The 22,303-nt window shown below is 42.2% G+C and overlaps 1 protein-coding gene across 1 annotated transcript in view; it reads right to left on the bottom strand.

The window, feature by feature from the left end:
- Positions 1 to 22,303, bottom strand: part of EML6 (EMAP like 6) — a 194,250-nt gene that overhangs the window by 102,902 nt on the left and 69,045 nt on the right. Inside the window, exons 5-9 of the mRNA XM_084900797.1 lie at positions 20,619 to 20,687; positions 15,872 to 16,057; positions 14,067 to 14,202; positions 4,040 to 4,241; positions 932 to 1,069 (exon numbers count right to left, since the gene is read on the bottom strand). Of these exons, the coding sequence (XP_084756923.1) occupies positions 932 to 1,069; positions 4,040 to 4,241; positions 14,067 to 14,202; positions 15,872 to 16,057; positions 20,619 to 20,687 (731 nt within the window). The remainder of the gene's footprint in view (positions 1 to 931; positions 1,070 to 4,039; positions 4,242 to 14,066; positions 14,203 to 15,871; positions 16,058 to 20,618; positions 20,688 to 22,303) is intronic.

The following is a 22,303-nucleotide window of genomic DNA, read 5'->3' as shown; positions in this document are numbered from 1 at the left end:
GCCAAACCAACAGCCAACACATTTAGAGAAATTACAAGGGTGGATGATAATTTTTACAAAATTATATAGGAAGATTAATAAAGTATGAAATATCCTATCTTATTGTCAAAGGTGAGTGGTAGACATCTTTTACGCAAGCTCACCTCTAACAACCTGGTGCTGTTGGAGGCTGCTCTGTTCCTGCTTCCTCTTTCCTTGGCTTACTACAAGCACCTCAGCCCTCGCCTAACACCCATGGGACCAGATGAGCTTGGGAATTCACTATTCATTAGACTTTTTTCAAGGTTCACGTATAATATGCCATGTAACTTCACCCTGCATGGATGCATGGTTATTCCTGCTAAGAGATTAACAGATCATATACAGTCTCACACCAGTCCACTGAGCAGGCTGAGCTGCCAAGTACGTCACTGAAGAAAGGTTTGTATTTTCAGAGCGTGGGTATCATCATTACACACAGGACTGTGAATCTGTACTGTTCCCTAGGTGCATTCTCCCTAAGGTCCCAGCATCTATTTTGACCAGGAGAATCTTAATTCTAACAAAAGAGCATCCTTTTTTTTTTTTTTACTTTTCTTTAAATATTTGTCAATTACAGTTCACATTCAATATTATTTTGTATTAGTTTCAGGTGTACAGCACAGTGATTAGACAATCATGTACTTTACAAAGCGGTCCCCAATATTTCCAGTACCTACCTGGCACCCATACACCGTTATAACAATATTACTGACTATATTCCCTATGCTGTACTTTACATCATGACTATTTTGTAACTACCAGTCTGTACTTCTTAATTCCTTCACCTTGTTCACCCAGCCCCCACCCCCTCTCCCATCTGGCGACCATCAGTTTGTTCTTTGTGTCTAGGAGCCTCTTCGTTCATTTCTTTTACAAAAGAGCATCTTTCCATGCCATTTTCAGTACATGCCTCACTCGGAGAACAATGAAAGAGCCGTCCTTCATGCCCAGGGCCAGCTGGGACCCATCGGGGCTGAAAGCCACACTGCGAACTGCTTCCTCCATGTTACAGCGGGCGATCAGGGCGTGGTCAGCCAGGCTCCACAGCCTAGGCACAAGAACAGAGAAACAAAACCAATCCGACGCTCATCACCAGGCCGCCGAGGCGGGAAGGCCCGCTGACCTCGGTGTGGTAACAGCAAGAAAGGAGGCGGTCACTTCACACTCGTGTCCTTCCTGCCGGCATGTCTGGGAGCCCGGGATGGGGTGTAGTCTGTCTCTGGGTCATTTCCCCCAGCAAGAAATCCGAGATAACATTTCCAAAGATTTTTATAGTCATAGATAAAAAGGAAATTGTGCATGTATGGGGGGGGGGGAGGGGGGTGGCCAATGGTACATGTACAGAGATAATAATTTAATTTTAAAAAATTAAAAAAATAAAATAAAATAAAAAGGAAATTGTAAACACTACCTTCACACAAAAATCTTACTTTTCTCTTTGGAAATTAAAAGTTGTGCTTTACACATGCCAATCGTTATTAATAACTTACAGGATAAGAAGCACTACTAGATACTATTATTGTTCATATATATACCCTTCTATAATAATTATAGGAGGTTCTCAAAACAAAATTTTCATCTTTCATTTCCCTGCTTCTAATATATGGGTACATGAGCTTATTTCAAGGTAAGTGATAATTCATCTCTCACCAAAAAATATTTCTATTGTTTATTTCTTCTGGTAGAAAAATAAAATGGATAATTTTAGAAACATAAAAGTTACCACTCCAAAGTATTACATGCAAAGAGCTAGCACTTTCAGAGAAAAGATATGTATGCTCTTTACTTTCACATACTAAAATTTACTACTGAAATATATTCACTTATTTTTTTTAAGTTACTGTTATTTACACACATAGAGATTGAAATACACATTCCGTTTTGCTGGCCGCCCTAGAAAGAAAACCCAGCTGAGAAGGAGAACAGCCAATGACAGCCCTGCCCAGGATGGTTCCAAAGTCAGCTGTGCTCAGTCATCCGCCACCCGTCCTCGTCCTCATAAGCTCCCTGGGTGCCCCACTGCTGACAGCCCCACTCACGGCTGGGACAGGCACTCTCCACAGTGCCCATGGCAGATAAGCATGTTACTGTTAAAGAAGCAGGGGTCAAGGGTCAAGTGCAGCTAGCACACTTTTCAGCAGCTCCGGAACCCCATTCCAGGCACCTCCAACTGGGTAAACATGAACTAAATGGTTGAAGCTACAAATGAGGGTTTACATGTGAATTACAATTGTGGTACCGGATTTCTCCCTGTTAGTACTTTTAAGACAGTCTTCTCTCAACACACAACCAACATCGGTTAGGCATACCGACAATTTAGAATGCTGCCACAGAGGCGAGAGTAAGTCACACGTGGTGGAGTTTCTCTAATGCATTCTGCCATCAGGAGGGCTGGGGCCAGCTCCTTACCATGCAGAGTCGCATGGTGAATAGTCTGCTGGTCCTTTAGGCGGCGTGCACTGTTCAGTCTAAAGCTTATGGTATTCTTTCAATACCTCCTCGTCCATTATTCATCATCTCCTGCTGTTTTTAGCCATGTACTATTTTCAGCAATGTAAGTTTTGCTTTACCCTCACTCCTCAGTGAACTGTACTAGCCTTACAAAGTCACTCAGCTAATCTATCTCTGGAAATTATGACTTGTATCTTTCCTACATCTCCATACTCTTAGTAAATTTACATTTAAAATGTTTGGCCAGATTAATGGTTGAGGAGACCAAGACAAATTCTAGCCATCAGGGCTCCTTGGGGAAGTTTGCAATTCCGAGACTCAACACATTTATCAAAATACAAAAGCCAAGGACTCTCTTGAAAACATTTCCATCTGGATGGTTATGGATCCAGCTTCCCAGCTGTTTGACTAACCTGGTGGCATTGTTTTGGCTGTTGGGGCAAAGCACTGAGTGACGGAAGGAAAAGGAAGAGAAGAGGAGAGAGTGGGTGAAGACCAGTGTAAGCCGAATACACATTGATGACACGTGAGGGGACAACTGGAGTTGCCTTCACTGATTTTTAGATGGATGAGGCACCGTGCTTGGCAGAAACTAAACACTGACTTTTAGATTGTACTCTACTGGTGAGTATGCGATTGTATCTTGAATAGATTCACAGACATATAGAGTGAGGGCAGGGGTGGGGGGAGCAGGAACCCTAGTCTAATTTACAAGGTTCTGTTTAAACTATTAAAATCCAGAGGCAATCATCATCCATTCGGACTAATCAGCCTCTTCCTCTCACCATCGCTCAGTCTTTTCCGACCCATTTGTTGTTAAGCACATTTAAAGCCTAATTAAATACGAAAATCCTGAAATCGGTGTAATAGTCTTCACCTTAACACTTTTAAGTGCTATGCTCAGTCCTTCAACAGTCAGATATTGGAATCATACGAATTTGCTCCTTTTACATGACATCATGCTCTCAAAGAGGAAAACATGACCCATCGCGAGGCCCTTTGGGGTCCTGATAAAACCGCAGACTTTCTCAGGAACCAGCACTTTCCTTGGACTTGAGGACACGGTTCAACATTTCATCTGAGAAATTACAAAGAAATCATTCTTCACCGGGGTGCTGAAGACAACTTTGCAAATCACAACGTGCGTTCTAATGGTGACGAGTGAGCGTCAGAGCCTGTGAAAATGCCGTGCAGGCCCGGCCATGTAAGCGCATGTTAGGAGCGAAGGTATGAGGGGGAGATGCTAGTAACGCGCAGGAGTGCACTCAGCTCCCAGAACCGGAAGCCAATCTCACCAGTAGTATTTTCACTTCTAAGAACAATTTTATGACTTACAATGGAGCTTCACTTCTAAGAATAATTTCATGACTTACGGTGGACCCAGACTAAGATAAAATACCAAGAATTCAACCGCTGGTGAGCTCACCGTCTTCACATTCCATGTGGAAGCTGTGTGGCTCAGCCCTGAGGTTTGGCCTGCTCCTGGGTAACAAGCAAACTTGGCCCAAATAAATCCGTCATCCCACGGAAGTCCGTGAGGCGACGGTGGCCGCCGCGGGGTGCTCACCTGACAGAGCGGTCGTCGCTGCCAGTCACGGCCAGCGGCTTCTTGGGGTGCAGGGCCAGCGCCCAGAGCTCCCCCTCACAGTGGCCTTGCAGGATCAGCATGGGCTTGTCCCGTTCCCGCACAATCACCTCGAATATCTCGCTGTCCTGGGTCCCTGCTAGGAGGCGGTCTGCTTTCCAGCACACGCTCCGGATGGAGAGGCCTGGCAAAACCAGAGACGGCAAACAGAAGCAGGTCTTCACATCACTTACAAGTAAGAGAAAACGCCTTTAGTGAATATTCTTTCACCAGGACAGCGACCAGTGCAGCACCTCTTAACAATTCCGGGGGGGGGGGGGGGGGGGGGAGGCACAGTGTGTGTGTGTGGGGGGGATCCACATACCAGTCCGTTACTCACCAGTTCCTTACACGTGCCGGCTCTTTCCCCCGCCCCTCAAAACCTATTCTGCAAAAGCGTGTTCGCTCTTTCCTGTCTGACTTGGGATGATTATCTGTTTTTACAGCTGGATATCCATTTTAAGGGGAGAAATTGGTCTTTATGAAAGCCTAACCCTTTCTGAAATTATTTCCTTTTGACTTGTATGGAAAAGTTAATAATCACTTCACTCTTGAGGATGTTAACATTGCATTAAAATTACATGGGGCGGGTACTGCAGAATGGTTAACTATCCTATTAGGCAAATTTAATATGTATTTGATCAAAACCCAGACTCATTGTGTGGGACAACAGATGCACCACATCCTAGAAACATGCAAATGAAACTCTAATTTCAGTCTCAAAATATCATCAAACAATTGATGGAATCTTCTCTAAAAGCACAGCGTTCCTTTTAAATCCAAACTTCCACCTCTGTCACATGACCCCGTCTTTTCGCCCTGCAATGAGCGTGACCTCTCAAACTTCCTGCAGTCTGTCTGTCCCTTACTGGGTTCACTATGTATTTACCCACACAGTGAAGTTTCTCATGTCTGAATTAGAAATACAGAAGCAACCCCACTTTCATAACTGCTTTAAACCAGGTAAGGATGTGATAGGCTTTGTCTTTAATGTAGAACAAGCATGTTAAACTCACGGCCTGAGGGCCACATGCCTCATTTATTTGGCCCATGTTAGCCTTTGAGTTTGACAGGCTTGCTGCAGAAAGTACAGAAGTCAGAACACCTGGGCTTTCACCCTACTCTACACCTGACAGACCACACAAAGAAGAGTCCATTCTCTCTGGGACCAGGCTTTCTTCACATAAAACATAGACCATACCTATGGACACCTTGGAATTTGTCACCAAAATTGGGACCCACCAAGAGTAAAAGGAGGCTCTAAAAAAATAATTAAATTTACATAATTTTTCAATTTATTTTAACCAAGAAAGTAATTGTATGATGTTGAAAGACTGATGTATTAACTAGTTCTATTAAAATATTTTCAATATTAAATTCTAATAATACTTCATTATTAGACATTAAAAGTCTAAGCCAAAGGGATAAACAGGCAAAACACAGAGGATTTCTAGGACTGTGAAACTATTCCGTAGGAATAATGCTAGATATGCTAGATATATGATATTACACATGTGTCAAAACCCGGCGACTATACAACACCAGGAGTGAACCCTAACGTAAACAATATAGGCTTCGGGAGATAATGATGTGTCAATGCAGGTTCACCCACTGTGACAAATGTACCCCTCTAGTGGGAGATGCGGATAGTCAGGGAGGCCGTGTGCCTATGGGGTAGGGGACATATGAAAAATCTCTGTAAATTCCACTCAATTTTGCTGTGAACCTAACTGCTCTAAAAAAAAAAAAAGATAAGTCTATTTTAAAAAATAATTTGGGGCAATGTTAAACCAGATGGGATGCTGAGACAACAATAGGGTTAATTGGAGGTGGGGGTATATGGATACTCTATAATTCTCATCCTAACTCACTGTGGTCTCAAATGAATCAAATGAGATTAATTCATTTACTGATGAAATAGTAATTCTTAAAGCACAAAGCTATTTTTACATGAGATCTCTCTCTTTATTCCTTGCTCTGAATTCACTGTTAATGAGTTTTAAGAGGGAAGGAGCTAGCGCACAGGCAGGCATTATTCCTGTGAATAATGGAATATCTTGGCAACAGCTAATTCAGGGTCAAATCTTTAGCTCGACTTACACAGACAAGAGAGAGGACTCAGTGTTATAATGAAAACTGTAATACAACTGATTGCACAGAAGTCCAAAAGATTTTAAAGACTGCTATGAATAATTATATGCCCACAAATTGAACCATCTAGAAGAAATGCATACAGTCCTAGAAACGTATAAGACTTCCAAACCTTAATCACGAAGAAATAGAAAATAAGAACAGACGAATAACAAAGGAGGAAATTGAATCAGTAATTAAAAAAAAAAATACCTCCCAACAAAAAACGTCCAATACCAAAACATTTAAAAGAAGAGTTAATTAATTAATTAATCAATAAGTCAATCCTTCTGAACCTCTTCCAAAAAAATAGCAGAGGAGGGAACACTTCTAAACTCATTTTAGGAGGCCAGCATTACCCTGATACCAAAACCAGACAAAGACACTACAAGAAAATAACAGGCCAATACTCTTAATGAATATAAATGCAAAAGTTCTCAACTAAATATTAGGAAACAAAATTCAACAATGCATTGAAAGGATCTTACAGCATGACCAAAATGCATGATCAACTTTAATTCCAGGGATACAAGGATGGTTGAACATTTGGAAATTAATCACTGCGATACAGCACATTAACCAAATGAAGGATAGAAATCGTGGTAATCTCAACAGATGCAGAAAAAGCCTTTGTCCACAGTAAACATGAGCGTGTCGCTTCTCCCCACGGCCTCCCACGGTGTGTCCAGTAGCTCAGGCTAAATGACTTGAAAACTGAAATTTCTCCCCAAAGATCTGGCATTGTCTTTGGTCCAGTGTGCTAACATTTCATCTCTCCATCACCCTCCACTATTTTTTACCATCTTGTTTTGGGGAACTAATTCAGAAAGGTACAAGAATATCATAACAAACAGCCTACCACCTGGAATGAACAAATGCTAACACTTTTAAAATATCTGCTTTGTCTTCCTTTTCTTAAAAAGAGGTTTAGGAACAGAGAAGAACCTTCCAATCAGCCAAGACTACTGAGCCAACCGAGTTACACGGCGTCTCCAGACTGTGTCCAGGGAGCTCTTAGGTTCCCCAGAGGAGCCAGCAGAGAGCCAGGATGGGAGAACTCAGGGCGCAGAGTCTGAGGATCCCTCCTCCCCCGCCCCTGTTTCCCCCTGAGAGCCTCATCTGTTCTACCCGAGGTTTCATTTAAAAAAAAAAAAAAGAGGGGGGGGGGGTTTCCTGCAGAACCAACCAACGTAAGATGGAAGCTTTACACAAAGCCAAGGCAACGAAGTCAAATCGATATAAATACAGAGAGGGAGGGGAGGAGAGATAGTGGGAGTTGTTCCATTTTCATTGTTTACAACATAAACTTAATGAGCTGTGAACATTTTCTCTCAGAAACCAGCTCAGGCTCTTCACAGACACTCAGTTCCTCAAACAGATACATTGCATTTTGTCACATCAGACAAGTTCAGCCCCAGGGGTCCGCCTGTGACAATAGCTAGGACACCGCCATTCTCACTTCCTACACAACCATTTCTAGTAGGAATTGCTTCCTGAAGACACCTCAGGAGGTAGAGAACTGCATTCAAGTTTCCTAATCACGTTCTGTTTTCACCATTTCTGAACCCAACTGCTGCTCTGCACGCAGCCAGAGTGAGAAGAGAACAGCTCGGTCTTTTCTGGGCACATTCTGGGGAGACCCTGGGGAGGAGCGGGTCCCTGGCAAGATTCTGATAGCATTTGCCTTCTCTGTCTATCCATCTGGCTTGGTTTTAACGTCTCCAACACCAACGCAGAGCACAGTAATGTGGTCTCCTAGGCAGGCTGGCCACTGCATTGGGACATTATTAAGCTGTTCTTGCTTCATTGTATTCTGCTCTGGGAGTCCGAAAAACACAAGGCAATGTTTGGAATATGGTTGTAATTCCCCAGTAGTGAAAAGAGACTTAGGAAGAACCATTTATTTATTTAAAACCACAGAAAGGCTCTTTTGTTCTGGAAAGGTGCATGTTGAAAGACCTTTGTCAGTATGAACTGGAGGCATTGTGCTGAATTTGTAAAGTGTCCACATCTTGGACACCATCACCTGATCTGCAGCGTTGCTTTCTCTGGATTTCTGTGAGATTGTGGGGCTCTGGCCTGTGCTTGGTCCAGACTGCCAGCAGAGGGCAGTAGAGAGCAACCACCCACTTAAAAATCCTCCAAGACCAAATTCTCATCAGCCCTCTGCCCAGTTTTACATTCAGATAAGAGAGGGGGGAATAGTATCCTTCTAATCCTCTGATAGCCCTGAAACCCAGGGATGGGGAGATGGAGTCAGGAACATCCTGAATATTAACACAGACTTAAAGGACATTGCTTATTTTCCATTAATTCATTGAATGGTTAAGCACACAGACTGGACTTATATTCCAGCGCCATTCCTTCCCAGCTGTGTGACATGGAAAGCTATTTACTCTTTCAAATCTTCAGTTTTCTCATCTGTAAAGTGGAGAGAATATTAGGCCTCACACTTCAGAGCACTGCTATAAAGATCCAAATACAACAATATATTTAAAAAAAAAAACTTCACCCAGTGTCAGCATTTAGAAAATTAAACAATAACAATGAGTATTGTTATTTTAAGCAGAAAAATTTGGTGTTTTTTTATTATTATTATTATTAGTTTTACATAATAATAGTTTTACATAATAATAATAATAATAATAATAATAATAATTAGTTTTACATAATACACATTCTGGCCCTGGGGATGGTCTGCACCAGGAGCTATGAAGAAATTGCTGCCCCCTGGTGTTATAACTTACTTGTTGATTATCATGCTGATACACCAGCCCTGCAGCCTCTCAGAAGGAAAGGCTATGGCCCAACACACAAAAGAGAGAACAAATTATTTTGGGAATGAAATGGCTCCCTTCTCCCCTCCCCCGCCCCCCCCCCTCGCAATTATTTGGCCCAAGAAGGGAAGACTGGCAGCAGGGAGGGAGTTGGTACTCATTAGTGGTCTTAAATCCGGTGCTCCCGGGCCTGGCATATGGTAGAAGCCCCAGAGCAGTTGCTCTGCCCCTTGCTGGGCCTCGGATTCTACATGGAAAGTGTTTTTAAAATACAGTTGTCTGGTCCCGACCCAGCGTTCCTCTGGTGGGTCTGCAGGAACCGCAGCTCCCTGGGGCTGAGAGCCACGTGTTGAGAACCACTACCAAGCTGTTCCCCAGACGTGAGCCAGGTTGTTAAAAATGCTGATTTCCAGGCTCCATCCCCAGGTGATTCTGACGTAGTGATTCTTCAGCCACATGTTGGAAAACTCCACCCCCATGCATTAGAAAGCCCAAAGATGGCAAAAGAAAATGCAACTTTTCAGAAGTTGATCTAGTCAAACAAACAAACCTTGGAGGACAAGCATCCTCACAGACATGATTCAGCCCTGAACCCAGAGCTCCATGCACAACCAGGAATGCTAATAACAACTCAGGAGCAGGCCCGGGGGACAGCTCAGGGCCCTAGATGGGATCAGTAAACAGCATAGATACTTGCGTTGTTTTCCCAAAGTCCCACAGTGGGAACAGTTTGCTGAAAATCTATACAGAAGAGGCAAGAGGATGGCAGATAACTTGCAGAAGATTCCTATGAGGAAAAACCTGTAATTCTAGAATGCAACGTGAAATCTACCCTGAACATACTGGGAAGCAATAAATCACTGGGGATAAATGGGAAACAGAATTATTTCAAGCCACAGAGACTGAATCTGTCAAAACCTAACAAGAATATGTCAACCAATATGGGAAAACAAAACAATGGCCTACGGACTGGAAATATTCAGTATACACCCCAATTTTCAAGACGGAGATGCCGAAGAGTGCCATAAGCAGAGGGCCATCGCTCTGATTTCCCACACAAGCCAAGTGATGCAACAAAGCCAGCACCTCATATGGATGCAGAAATGGTCGAGCTGGATTCATAAAAGAGCATCGAGACCTAATTGTGAACATTTGTTGGACACTAGAATTCTCTACAGAATTTCGGAGGAAGGTTCGTCTGTTTTATAGGCTATGAAGCTTTGAACTGTGTAGATCATGAAAAGCTATGGGCTGCTATGGATGCCTCAGCATTTGATTTTCCTATACTGTGGACAGGAAGCTACTATCAAGACAGAATATGGGGAGGCAAAATGGTTTCCTTTAGGCAAAAGTGATAGACCAGGGTGTATTTTTATCTCCCTGATGTTTAATCTGTACACAGAGCATGTAATTAAAAAAAACAAAAAAAAACTGGACTAGATTCAGGAAGGAGTGACAATTCCTGAAAGAATTATCAATAGCTTAAGACAGGGGTCTTCAAACTACGGCCCGCGGGCCACATGCGGCCCGCAGAGGAGTCTGATCCGGCCCGCCAGGTTTTTTGGGCAGTGAGCGCAGCCGAGGTGTTACAGTAGGAATTAGTAGTTCATATAGTCCGGCCCTCCAGCTCTCTGAGGGACCGTGATCTGGCCCCCACTTTAAAAAGTTTGAGGACCCTGGCTTAAGATATGGAGAGGACACCATCTTACTGAAAGAAAGTAGCAATGGTTTGAAACAACTTCTGGTGAAATGAAAGAAAAGAGTGCCAAAGCAGGACTGCATTTGAATATCAAGATGACAAAAATAATGACTACAGAAGATATATACAACTTTAACACAGACAGTGAAGACGCTGAAATTGTTAAGGTTTTGCTTTCCTTGATTCAGCCATCAAATCAAGTCTGCAGCCCCGAAACCAAGAGAAGGCCGATACTCAGAAGGGCAGTGATGGGAGAGCTAGGAAAGATCCCCAAGAGCAAAGGAGTGTCATTGGAGACCAAGGCTAAGACCATTCATACCCTCATTCATATTCCCAATTACTATGTAGAGATATGAAGATTGGACAGTGAAGACGGCTGATAGGGAAAAAACTTGACTCATTTGAAATAATGGTGTTGGAGGACAGCTCTGTGGACACCCTGGGCCACTAGAAAGATGTACAAGCAGGTACTACAGCAAATGAAACCTGAAGTATTGCTGCAGGCAAAAATGACAAAACTGAAGCTGTCCTACTTTGGGCACATTATGAGAAGATGGAGTTCTTTGGCAAAGACAATAATTCTGGGAAAAATAGAAGGCAACAGACAAAATATGAGATGGACTGACTCCATAAAGGAAGCCATAGGCATGAGTCTACCAGAGCTGAGCAGGATGGATGAGGACAGGATTCTGTGGACATCACTCACTCACAGGGTCACCAAGAACTGGAGTTCGGCTGAAACTGGTTTGGCTCAGTGCTGTAGAGCATCGGTCTGTGGACTGAAAGGTCCCAGGTTCGATTCAGGTCAAGGGCATGTACCTTGGTTGCGGGCACATCCCCAGTAGGGGGTGTGCAAGAGGCAGCTGGTCGATGTTTCTCTCTCATTGACATTTCTAGCTCTCATATCTCTCCCTTCCTCTCTATAAAAAATCAATAAAGTATATTAAAAATAAAAAAGAACTGGAGTTCACGCAATGGTACCAAACACACACAAATAAGGAAATTAAAGCACAGAAAGTTCCAATTATTTGCCCAAAGTCCCAGAATGAGCAAGCAATACAGATAAAAGGAGAATTCAAGCGGTGCAAGTCTGGAATGAACGCTCTTCCACACAAAGTTATTTCCTTTCCCTGTGGATGGGCACCTAGGACCTAGTACTGAAGATTAAACAGGACAAGGTGATGGCTCTTTTCCATAAACCTAATCTTATTCAAGATGTAGTACTGAGGAGCCCCTCAGCAAAGAGGTAAGAAGTAAAAATAAAGAGTGCGAGGAAGAGATTTCGCTCAGACAAAGAGGGAAGGTGGGAGAGGGTGAGGAAAAAACAGCAGGGACCCCTGAACCCCCTTCCATCGCCTCCCCTCGTTAAAGGGGCAGCGGAAGCCACTAAGGGGGTGGACCAGCGGCTCCTGGCCCCGCTGGTGGTGCTGGTGCTGAAGAGTAATGCTAAGGGCAGCGTTTGGGAACCTGAAGGAAACAAGGCTTCCCAGAGATCCCTGCGCACTGATGCCTGGGGGACAGGACTGGCCTTATGATTTGTGGGACCCAATATGAAATGAAAATGTCAGACCCCTTGTTTAAAAAAAACAAAATGAGAAAGAATTTCAAGGCAGCAACAGCACAACACCAGATCTTCTGCCCGGGGAGCCAGCCCTGCCTGGAGGATTACATGGCATCCTGTACACAGGGTGCTCGGCACAGTGGTCGCCGTCCAGTACTGGAGCTGCTGCAGGAGTCACAGGGCTCTCCGAGGGCTGGGCAGGGGCTGGTTCTAAACTGGACTGCAGGTCGCCTGCAGCACCAAGTGCCCACGGCTTGCTGCTTCTGTTTGCAAGGATCTCTGCCTGAGAATTTCTAGCAGAACCCACCATGAAAGCTACTCTCTACAAAATCCCGTCTATTTCAGCATCCATAGGATTCCAAATTCTATAGTCACAGGTATGCCACACAGCCTCAGGGGACCTCAGAAGACAGACACACCACTAGACCTGCTATGTCTCACCCTGGGGAAGGACCACCCAGACAGGTGTTTATTTGAGGCCAGCCTGGGAAGGGGAATTTCTACCAGAACAAACCAGATGGTCAGCCTCTTTGAATGTTCTCACACCGCATTCCATACCACAGAGCATGAACAAACACCACCACACGCGTCCCCTCCAGGCCCTCCTCGCCATCTCCAGCACCTATGCATGCTCCTCTGATGCGCCTCCACTTTCTCAGCACACAGTGAGGCAGGAGGCATGGCCCAAAGGACAACGGTGGACAGACAGGGAGGCAGGTGCTAGAGGCGATGGGAGCAGAGGTGAAGCATAAAGCCACTCAACGGACCAGAAGAATCGGATGCGCTTGCTTTGTCTCTGTTGGAAACAGGCTGTTCTCAGATTGGTTAATTGTTTGGTTTTTTTAAATTTTCTATACCAGGGTTTCTCAGGCACAGACAGAATTGGAGATCTGCTGGTTCTTGAGGGTCAAGCTTGAACATGGCAGATTGACACAAAGAAGAAGGGGCTGCTAGGCCATCCTAAAAACTCTGGCTCTTTTTCTGAGGAAAATGGAAACCATCGCAGGGGTCTGAGGAAAGGAATAATGTGATCTAGCTCATAAATTTCAAACAATCCCTCTGGCTGCTATTCTGAGAATGGTGGCTGAAGCAGGAACACTAGCGATAAAGCAACGGCAGTGATCTATGCGAAAGATCGTGGTTCAGACCAGCGGGTGGGCATCTGAGATGCTGAGAAGTCCTGTACCTTGGAGACTTCGGCCTCCTAACTCTTGCTCAACACTGAGGGAATGCTGGTTGGCCTAACGCAGAGTAGCTCCAGATATAGAGTTTATAGTCATTCTACACAGTAACAATTCAACAAGTATGTGTTGGAAATTAAAACAAATAACGCAAGACTCCAATAAAATGCCTGAAGCATGCTTTTTAGAAGAGCCTGTTTAGTCTGTAGGCATGTATATGACACTTAGTAGATGCTTAATAAGTGCCTATTGAATGATTAAATGAATAAGACACCTTATACTGTGTGAATAATTACTGTATTCTTTTAGACATAATCATTTATAACCATTAATTCCAAGTCTTTTATCACCATAGATGTCATTTATTTTAATTGACTTGCTTTAAGAATTATTTTTGGCTTCCCTTGCCACCACTATAAGTCATTTAAGCTTCATTATTTTACCCAGATCATAAATTTTGTGTTAGAAATGACCAGGCACGGCACGCACTATTATTAGGTTAGGCGTGAGATTTGACTTAGATCCCTCTGTGGAATAAGATGGGTACAGAAAAACCAATACAGAACCTCACCTTGCATTTAACACTCATAGAGTTATGGGTAAGTATAAATACATATATTACCTTTATATCCTTGTTCTGTCTCCCTGAGATCAATTTTGGTTATTGGTTTGAAATCAGTATCCCATAACCGTATACACCCGTCACGTCCACCGGTGGCAAAGCCTTCATCGCAAGGATACATGCTAAAGATTCCAGCCTGGAAATAAGGCAGATAACACTCAATGCTGCATCATTCTGAATGTCATTGCAGTTGGGTCTTGATGGTTAAAAATCAAGACAAAACAAACAAAAAAATCCCTTGTTCTCTATTGAAATCCTAACAATACAACAAGCAGCCATTTGTAATATCCTTTATTTTTTTTAGCTAGATTAAAAATTAATCATAATAACCACCAGAGCAAACTAGTTCAAGAGCTCCTTTGCCACTACTAAACTGATTGCAGGTTGTAAGAAAATTATTCAGAAATTCCTTGGTTAAATTGGATATGGAAATCATAAATTCCTTTACATGACAAGTGATCGTTATAAAGAAAAGATGTGACAATGGATCACTAGAGTTATGAAATGACAACAATGGAGGGATTTAATATAAATGTCAAAGAAATGACAACAATGGAGGGATTTAATATAAATGCTATCCAAATAATCAAGTAAAAATATATCCTGGCTGGGGCCATAAACACTTCCACAGGTACAAGCTCGTCTCAATGAACATAAATTACCGTGGCGTTGGCTTAAGCATCATTGAAGATGTCCTTCACATCTGAAATAGTTTCATAATTTAAAGATGCTTGTCTACAGAAAAATTTTTTATTTGGTCTGTGTAAAATGCTACAAGTGAATAATGTTGACTTAAGATCTACCGTGTTTCCCCGAAAATAAGACATCCTCTGAAAATAAGACCTAGCGCATGGAAAAATAAGAAATCCCCTGAAAATAAGATCTAGCGCATCTTTGGGAGCAAAAATTAATATAAAACACTGTCTTATTTTCGGGGAAACAGGGTAGAAAGAGAAATTAGGTTCCTAAGGTAGCTATGAATGAGGACAAATACTGACCTCTTAACTGTTTTAAAAGCAGGTTAAAACACAATAATCAAAGCCAAGAAAATTGGTTCTAAACATACAAGACAATGAAAGATCTAAAATTTCATAGCTCTTTAAGAGTTGCTTAAACTTTTCTTCCTATTGGAATAATAAGGGATCAATTTGGAGGCAACAAGCAAAGGACTATCAAATTTCAGGAACATTTTACCACAGCTCCACTTTACCATTCACATCATCTGTTTTATCACCTATAGACACAGCAATGTAACCATTTTAATATTTGTCAAAACAGAGCAGAGTGGTCAGAAGTAAAGTTTGCCCTGTTCTTACACAGCAGACCGTCAAAAGAGTTTGTCAATGGTTTCTGTTTGCGTGATGTGGACCTAGAATTGAGGGACATCCATTTTACCAACCAATGTAAAAATAGTTGTCTCCATCCTTGCTGATCAACATATGGGCCACAGTGACATCATCTCAGACCCACTGAGTCAGAATCAGCGCCTCAAGATCTCTGTGACATTTGCAGGCACAGTAAAATGTGACAAGTGCTGGTCGATACGATGAAACTGATGATGAAATTGTTCTAGTCTTCTATAGAGCTACTGCTGATGAATAACAACACTAACCAGTCCATCGGTAATTGAGGTGAAGGCCGATTAAATTATGATGCTTTTGAAATATTTCTTTTAGGTGAACAAAACATTGGGGAAATCTCTCAGGCATGTTTAGGGAGTGCTCAGCAGAGTTGGTTGATCCATAAGCAAGCGGGGGAAGGGGGAGGGAGGTGGGGATATCAAATTTCCACATGGGAACACTTACACTGTGTGCGCCTTGGACGGTGCGGACTAAGTTGAGCCCTTTCCAGACATAGATGTCTCCATTTAAAGCACCAGAGTAGGTGATGTCTTCTTTGGCACACGCAAGGCAAAGGATGGTCTGAAGATCCCCTGTTTTGCCAAATATCCCTCTTTTTGCAGTCAGGGCATTTCCACATAGTGTCCAAAACTAGAAAGTAAATGATAAAATAAAAAGATCCAAAAGTAAATTGTTCCGAGGCATCTTATTATTAGCGTTTGTTTGCTTATGTTCTGATACACGTTACATAATTTGCTGTAGTTGAACGAGGTACACACACTCTAGCTTATTTTGCTGTAACAGCAGAGAACCGCAAAATGCTTTAGCCAGCTACCGGCATAAAGAAAACTTATATTTTAAAATGTTCAAAGCTCCAAAATTCCAAAACATAACTAATTATTGATTAGTAATTTGATATAAAATGTCAATGTTCCAAGAGTTGGGATGAAGTGGATGATGAATCATTACACTTTTGTTTGATTTCCTGTCAAGTTATAGAAGTAGGATAGATTCATTGTCAGGAAGTTTAGAAAAACAGAATAGAGAGGAAAATTGAAATTACCCTCAACCTCCTGCTAACACACTGATATATCCTCTAGCCATTTTCTGGTGTATATAAATATATTTGGAAACAATTTCTTTCTAACTAAAAATATTATAAATCGTCACTGTAAAAATGTTACTTAGAAATATGTTGTTAAATATAAGCTATATTTCCATAGAGCCGAATAAATGCCTCGGCTTTTCAGTTTAGTGGTATAATGTATCATGTGGAAAACCATAAGCATGAAGCTTGAGCTACTTTATAGAAGGTAGCAGGGAGACTCTATGGTTTTGTATATATTAAATGTTTTGATTTAACATAGTTTTGAAAAAAATATATGAAATGGCATAACTCTAGTGCCCTATACATAGTCTATAATGGCTCTTTACGAAGGTCTAGCATTTAATCTTCTTAGCACCCTGGAAAAGAGCCTAAGACAGATACTACTATCCCCATTTGGAAGCGAGGAAAAGAGTATTAAGTGGTTTGACGAAGGTCGGGGCTCAAGCAGGGAGGATTATACAGGACATAATATTGAAATCCTGATCTTTGCCTTGAGAACTTTCCCTCTAATGAAGACACATATAAAACAAGCGATCATTTCGGGAGTAGGATTTGGATTGCTGGTGAGGAAGACACTGCACGAGGGCTCAGAAGAGGAAAAGCCAGGGACAACCCTAATCTTTGGTGCAAGAGCGGAAGGGACGGTGGTCCTCTCAGAGCAGTTGGGTATGTGACGTGGCCCTCAGGGAGGAGGAGGAGACAGATGTGCAACTTTTTGAGACAATACAGGGTTCTTCTCATTAAAGAGGGAAGTACCAACTCTGGTGATTCATTTCTCTGGATATTGTTTTTATGGAAAGGCATGAAAGTATACATGGAAGGAACGAAAAGATAGGTATACGCTTCGGTAATACACTTACTATTTCAGTATTAACGTTGAATCTGAACAAACGATGAGATATAAGTACATACGACAAGCCAAAGGACTTGCTGTGTGTGGTGACCCTGAAGATGCTTTTCTTTCTCACCCTGTCTCCCAGGTGTGAAGATGAAAAGGAGAGTCATTATTTTGTAGTTATTATTGCTTTAACATGGGGTATGCACCTCCGCCCTGAGTTACTGAAATATTTCCAGATGGACAACCACAAAAAATACAGAGAGGCCATTATCCTCAGACACAAAGGGTTTCTGAGAAAATCACCTGATCAGATGGTATAATGTAAAACATTGCAAGCAATCAAAGGGCCCTCTGAAAAGGCACCTATAAATAGGTAGGAGATTTTCTCCAAAAAAAAAATGGCAAATCTTTGACCCATGATCTCTTCTTAAGAAGCACTTCCTGTTTGGAAAACAATGACAGGTTAGGGTAGCCACACATCAGTAAGCCCACATCAGAGGGAGAGTCATTGTCTGTCTTCCCCAATCTCCAGTCGCAGATTGAAATGAAAATGTTGTTGGAACTGGAAGCTCCCTTGGAGTTCACCTGGCCCAGGTCATCTCCAAGGTCCCTCTGTCTCTGACTAGAGACTGGAGGAGGATCAACACTGTCTGTCCACAAGGCTGGTGAGCTCATTTGCTGTAAAACCACCCAAGCTCAGACGAGGCTCAACTGCCACTGTTTTCCAGGCATTCCTTTCAGATCCCTGTAACTTGCCTGTTTGCAAAACCAGGAAGGGTTTCACCCTGGCTACAAAAATTTCACTGAAGAGTATTTTCTTGGGGTGAATCAAAGATTTTGCATTCACCATGTGACTGGAATCATTCATTTGCTGTTAGGCAGCTTTTTGTGGGGGGAGAAAAGGCAGGGGATCCTAGAATTGGATGGAGAAGATACAGATGGGGAAAATAATTGGTTGAAGCCTGTGGAAATTTTATGTGGATTTCTTATTAGTAAATTAATACAGAATGGCTGAGTGGGCTTTTACAGATTCTTCCATTTGAGGTAAAAATGCTTGTTTTTGCTTAGGGAAAAAAAAAAAATCCTAAAACTGCTAAGACAACAAATTTCACAGGATAAGCAGCTCGGAGTATTTTCAAATGAAGTTACAGGGTTTACCTTTCTCTGCTTCTAGATTTAACTGATTAAAAGTTAAACCAAGTATAAGGGGGAAAATAGGAAGAAGCTAGAGAAGCCTACCAATTAAGCAGTTAATCTATTTTCTTTTAATAATCTGGGGGGAGGGGGGAGGGGGTAGTAGTTAAGCCATGTATGATCATTAAGGAAATAATTCCTAAGTGGAAACAGCTCTACACAGGGAGCCAGAGACCAAGTTTAAATCTTACCTGTGCCAGCATTTTTGTGATCCTGGGAAATGGGAGAAGAAGGTAACATTATTGTGCCCCTACTGGTCCTATACACTAGTGAACGTAACTCAATAAATTCAGGAGGTAGTGATCTCCCCACCGTTTTTCCTAGAGGAAGAAACTCGGCCTCAGGGAGGTGAAACAACTTTCCCAGAGTGAAGTAGAGGGAGATAAAACCAATATTCAATATCACCTCCTGGGTCTTGGTCTCCTCGCTGTAGAACACGCAGGCGGATGATGGTTCCCGGGTCCGGGTCCCAGTCTTCCACACACAGCCTCACGGAAATCACACTCATCGTGAGCTCACACGTTTCTTTACTTGTAGCTCAAAGAACTGGATACCTTTGCCATATTTTAGACTGATCAGAAACTCATGTTGGCAGATACATATCTTGGATCAGGGGTCTTCAAACTACGGCCCGCGGGCCACATGCGGCCCGCAGAGGAGTCTGATCCGGCCCGCCAGGTTTTTTGGGCAGTGAGCGCAGCCGAGGTGTTACAGTAGGAATTAGTAGTTCATATAGTCCGGCCCTCCAGCTCTCTGAGGGACCGTGATCTGGCCCCCACTTTGAAAAGTTTGAGGACCCCTGTCTTGGATGAATAAAAATTGTTAAGGTACCCTAGCTGGTTTGGCTTAATGGATAGAGCGTCTGCCTGTGGACTGAAAGGTCCCAGGTTCGATTCCAGTCAAGGGCACATGCCTGGGTTACGGGCTCGATCCCCAGTGTGGGGCGTGCAGGAGGCAGCCGGTCAATAATTCTCTCTCATTATTGATATTTCTATCTCTCTCTCCCTCACCCTTCCTCTCTGAAATCAATAAAAATATATTTTTAAAATTGTTAAGGTAATTAATATTTAAGAGCTACAATGTATTTTGTGGACAGAATCTTTCCAAATATTGATTCCCATGGAAAGAAAATTCTTAAAAGTAGGTTCTTTGGTGATGAAACATTAATAATCTTGTTTTTAATATATTTTATTGATTTTTATAGAGAGGAAGGGAGAGGGATAGAAAGCTATAAACATCAATGAGAGAGAAACATTGATCAGCTGCCTCCTGCACACCTCCCACTGGGGATGTGCCCGCAACCAATGTACGTGCCCTTAACCAGAATCGAACCTGGGACCTTTCAGTCCGCAGGCTGACACTCTATCCACTGAGCCAAACCAGTTTCAGCAAAACATTAATAATCTTTGAACATGTTATGGGCCAAGGACCTTTCTGCTCCCAGTCCCATGATTCCATGGGTGACCAATGCCTCCTATTAATTCTGGGCTGAATTGCAACCCCTCAGCTGGGTTCTTCTGCCTTCCAAGACCTCTCTAACAAATTCACCTACCCACCAAGCCTCAGCCGAAACACCATTCCTCTAACCACTTGGGATCTCTCCTTTATTCCTACAGAATTTCAGTTGTGCCTCTCTTACAGAATGTTCTGTTTTAGTTGCTCAACTTCAAAAAATTAAAAATAGGGTCAGTTTTTATTCCTTCATGTGATACAAACTCGATTTTTTAAAATTAAACTTAGTGAGTTTTCTCTGCTTCCAGGTGGGTTATGTAAAACATAAGGAAGGTTCCTCCAACTGCTGCTGAAGCAAAAAGTGCCTGTATGACAGCAAACGTATTCTCAGGTTACAATCAGGTCTTTGCACCGGGGTTACTAAATGATTATGAAGCCCTAAGGTGTTGGTAGGACATTGGTGTTAGCTTCCTTCATGATCAGAGAAGCAGGTAAGGAGGCTTTAAATGTAAGGAAAGCAAGGCAAAGTCGAGCAGTTTCTCAACACCAAATTAAACATAAACACCTAAAATTTCTTTTCATACGAGGTACCAAAAATTTGAAAAAGAGAACTACTTTACCTTGATATGTTTCACTCCACAGCTAACCACTCTGTTTGGCTGATATGGATCCCAGGAAATATCAAAAATCTGTTTAAAAAACATTAAAAGTTGCTATGTTGGTCATTGATGGGTGGGTTTTTGTTTTGTTTTGCCTTCTTTAGATACCAGTCTGATTGCCAATACTCTATCCTGACACTTAGGACACAGCGTTAACCTGCACAGCACGAGAACTGGAGGATCTGGCTCGGGGATGAGTCAGGAACTGCTGACACATGTCTCATCACCTCATGTCTTCTTACCTCAGGCCTGAACAAAGAGGTAACAGTTAACCGCGATCATTGAGAACAAACTGGCGTTGTATTTTTAAGTCTGTCCATGCAGGGTAATTGCATGTGATGACTTAGAATAATTTTTTATCAGATTTTCTCTAGCTCTCCATGCTAATAAAAACACTTTTCAGATAGTTTTACTCAGTAAAAAATAATAATTACAAAATGCTTCATTTTAAGTAGGAAAATGTTTCATGGTCAACTACAGTCAATGAAGCCAACAGTTCCTAGTGATCACAGAAGTTAATATCCCTGCACAAAAGGCAGAGGCCTTTTCCTGCCATTTCGAAAATAGTTCTTCAGACTATCATTATAATCTGGTCCAAAATAATGTTATATTTCTTGTTTTCCAAGGAGCTGAAGACCTATTTGCCAGTGTTATTCATCATACTTTGAGAACAGCTACTAAGCTGCTTGCAGGCAGTTCTACTTCTATTTGGGGGACAGGAAAGAGAAGACTGTCATCTTTTAGGGTCAAATTACCAGTGGCAATTGTTTCAAGTGCATAGTCCCCTGGTGCACCAGAGAGAATCTGATTTAGTGGATCTGAAGTTGGGCCCAGATATTTTAAAACAGAGCCCAGAAGATTTTGAGGAAGGTGGTCCATGGACCACATTCTGTGAAACTCTAATAAAAAGAACCCATCGCCAGGGCCAGAGTAGGCTGCTAACTTCTCATCACATCAGAAGGAGCAATATGGACCAATCATCAGAGAAAAGAGGACTATAACCTTCGGTTAGGTAGAGAAGAGCAACTGTGGACCACAGAAAGAGCACTGAAGAAAGAGCACTTGGTCCAAGTACCAATGAGGTCCAAGTACCAATGAGGTCCAAGTACCCGCTTCAGCTATGCAAGCTCAGGCAACTCTTAGCATCTTTAACCACATGTTCCATAAAATGGATGACACCATCTCAGTTTTGTTACGAGGGCTATTAAGATGAGGTTAAGTATGGTCATTTTGCAGGCTACAAAAGCACTCATTATACAAATGAGTAGTAGGGATTAAGTATTTGGTCACTAAAATAATCTTGAAGATAATCATTTGCCCATAAGCAGCCAATCATCATTCACATCAGCATCAGTAATAAAGAACAAAGCTAGGTGTGATATAAATTACAGCATCTGGGAAAACAATGCTCTAAAAGAACAATATTTCATTGAAGCATCCTAGGCTAAAATTACAGAGTTCTCACTGGAATAGTATTGCACTTACCTAACTGGAAAGTATACGACACGGTAACGAAGCAAAGGGAAATTCATGTATTGATCCAATTCAATTTACTTTATGAGATACAATGGGATCACAATATAAACAAAAGCAGGAACACCCAAAATGTAAGCACTGCGAATATTTTCGACCTGTTCATTAAGTAC

Source organism: Pipistrellus hanaki (assembly GCF_964339955.1).
Source record: "Pipistrellus hanaki genome assembly, chromosome: 12".
Lineage (NCBI taxonomy): Eukaryota > Metazoa > Chordata > Mammalia > Chiroptera > Vespertilionidae > Pipistrellus > Pipistrellus hanaki.
The sequence above is the reverse complement of the archived record's forward strand: the minus strand, read 5'-3'. Positions and strand labels throughout refer to the sequence as shown.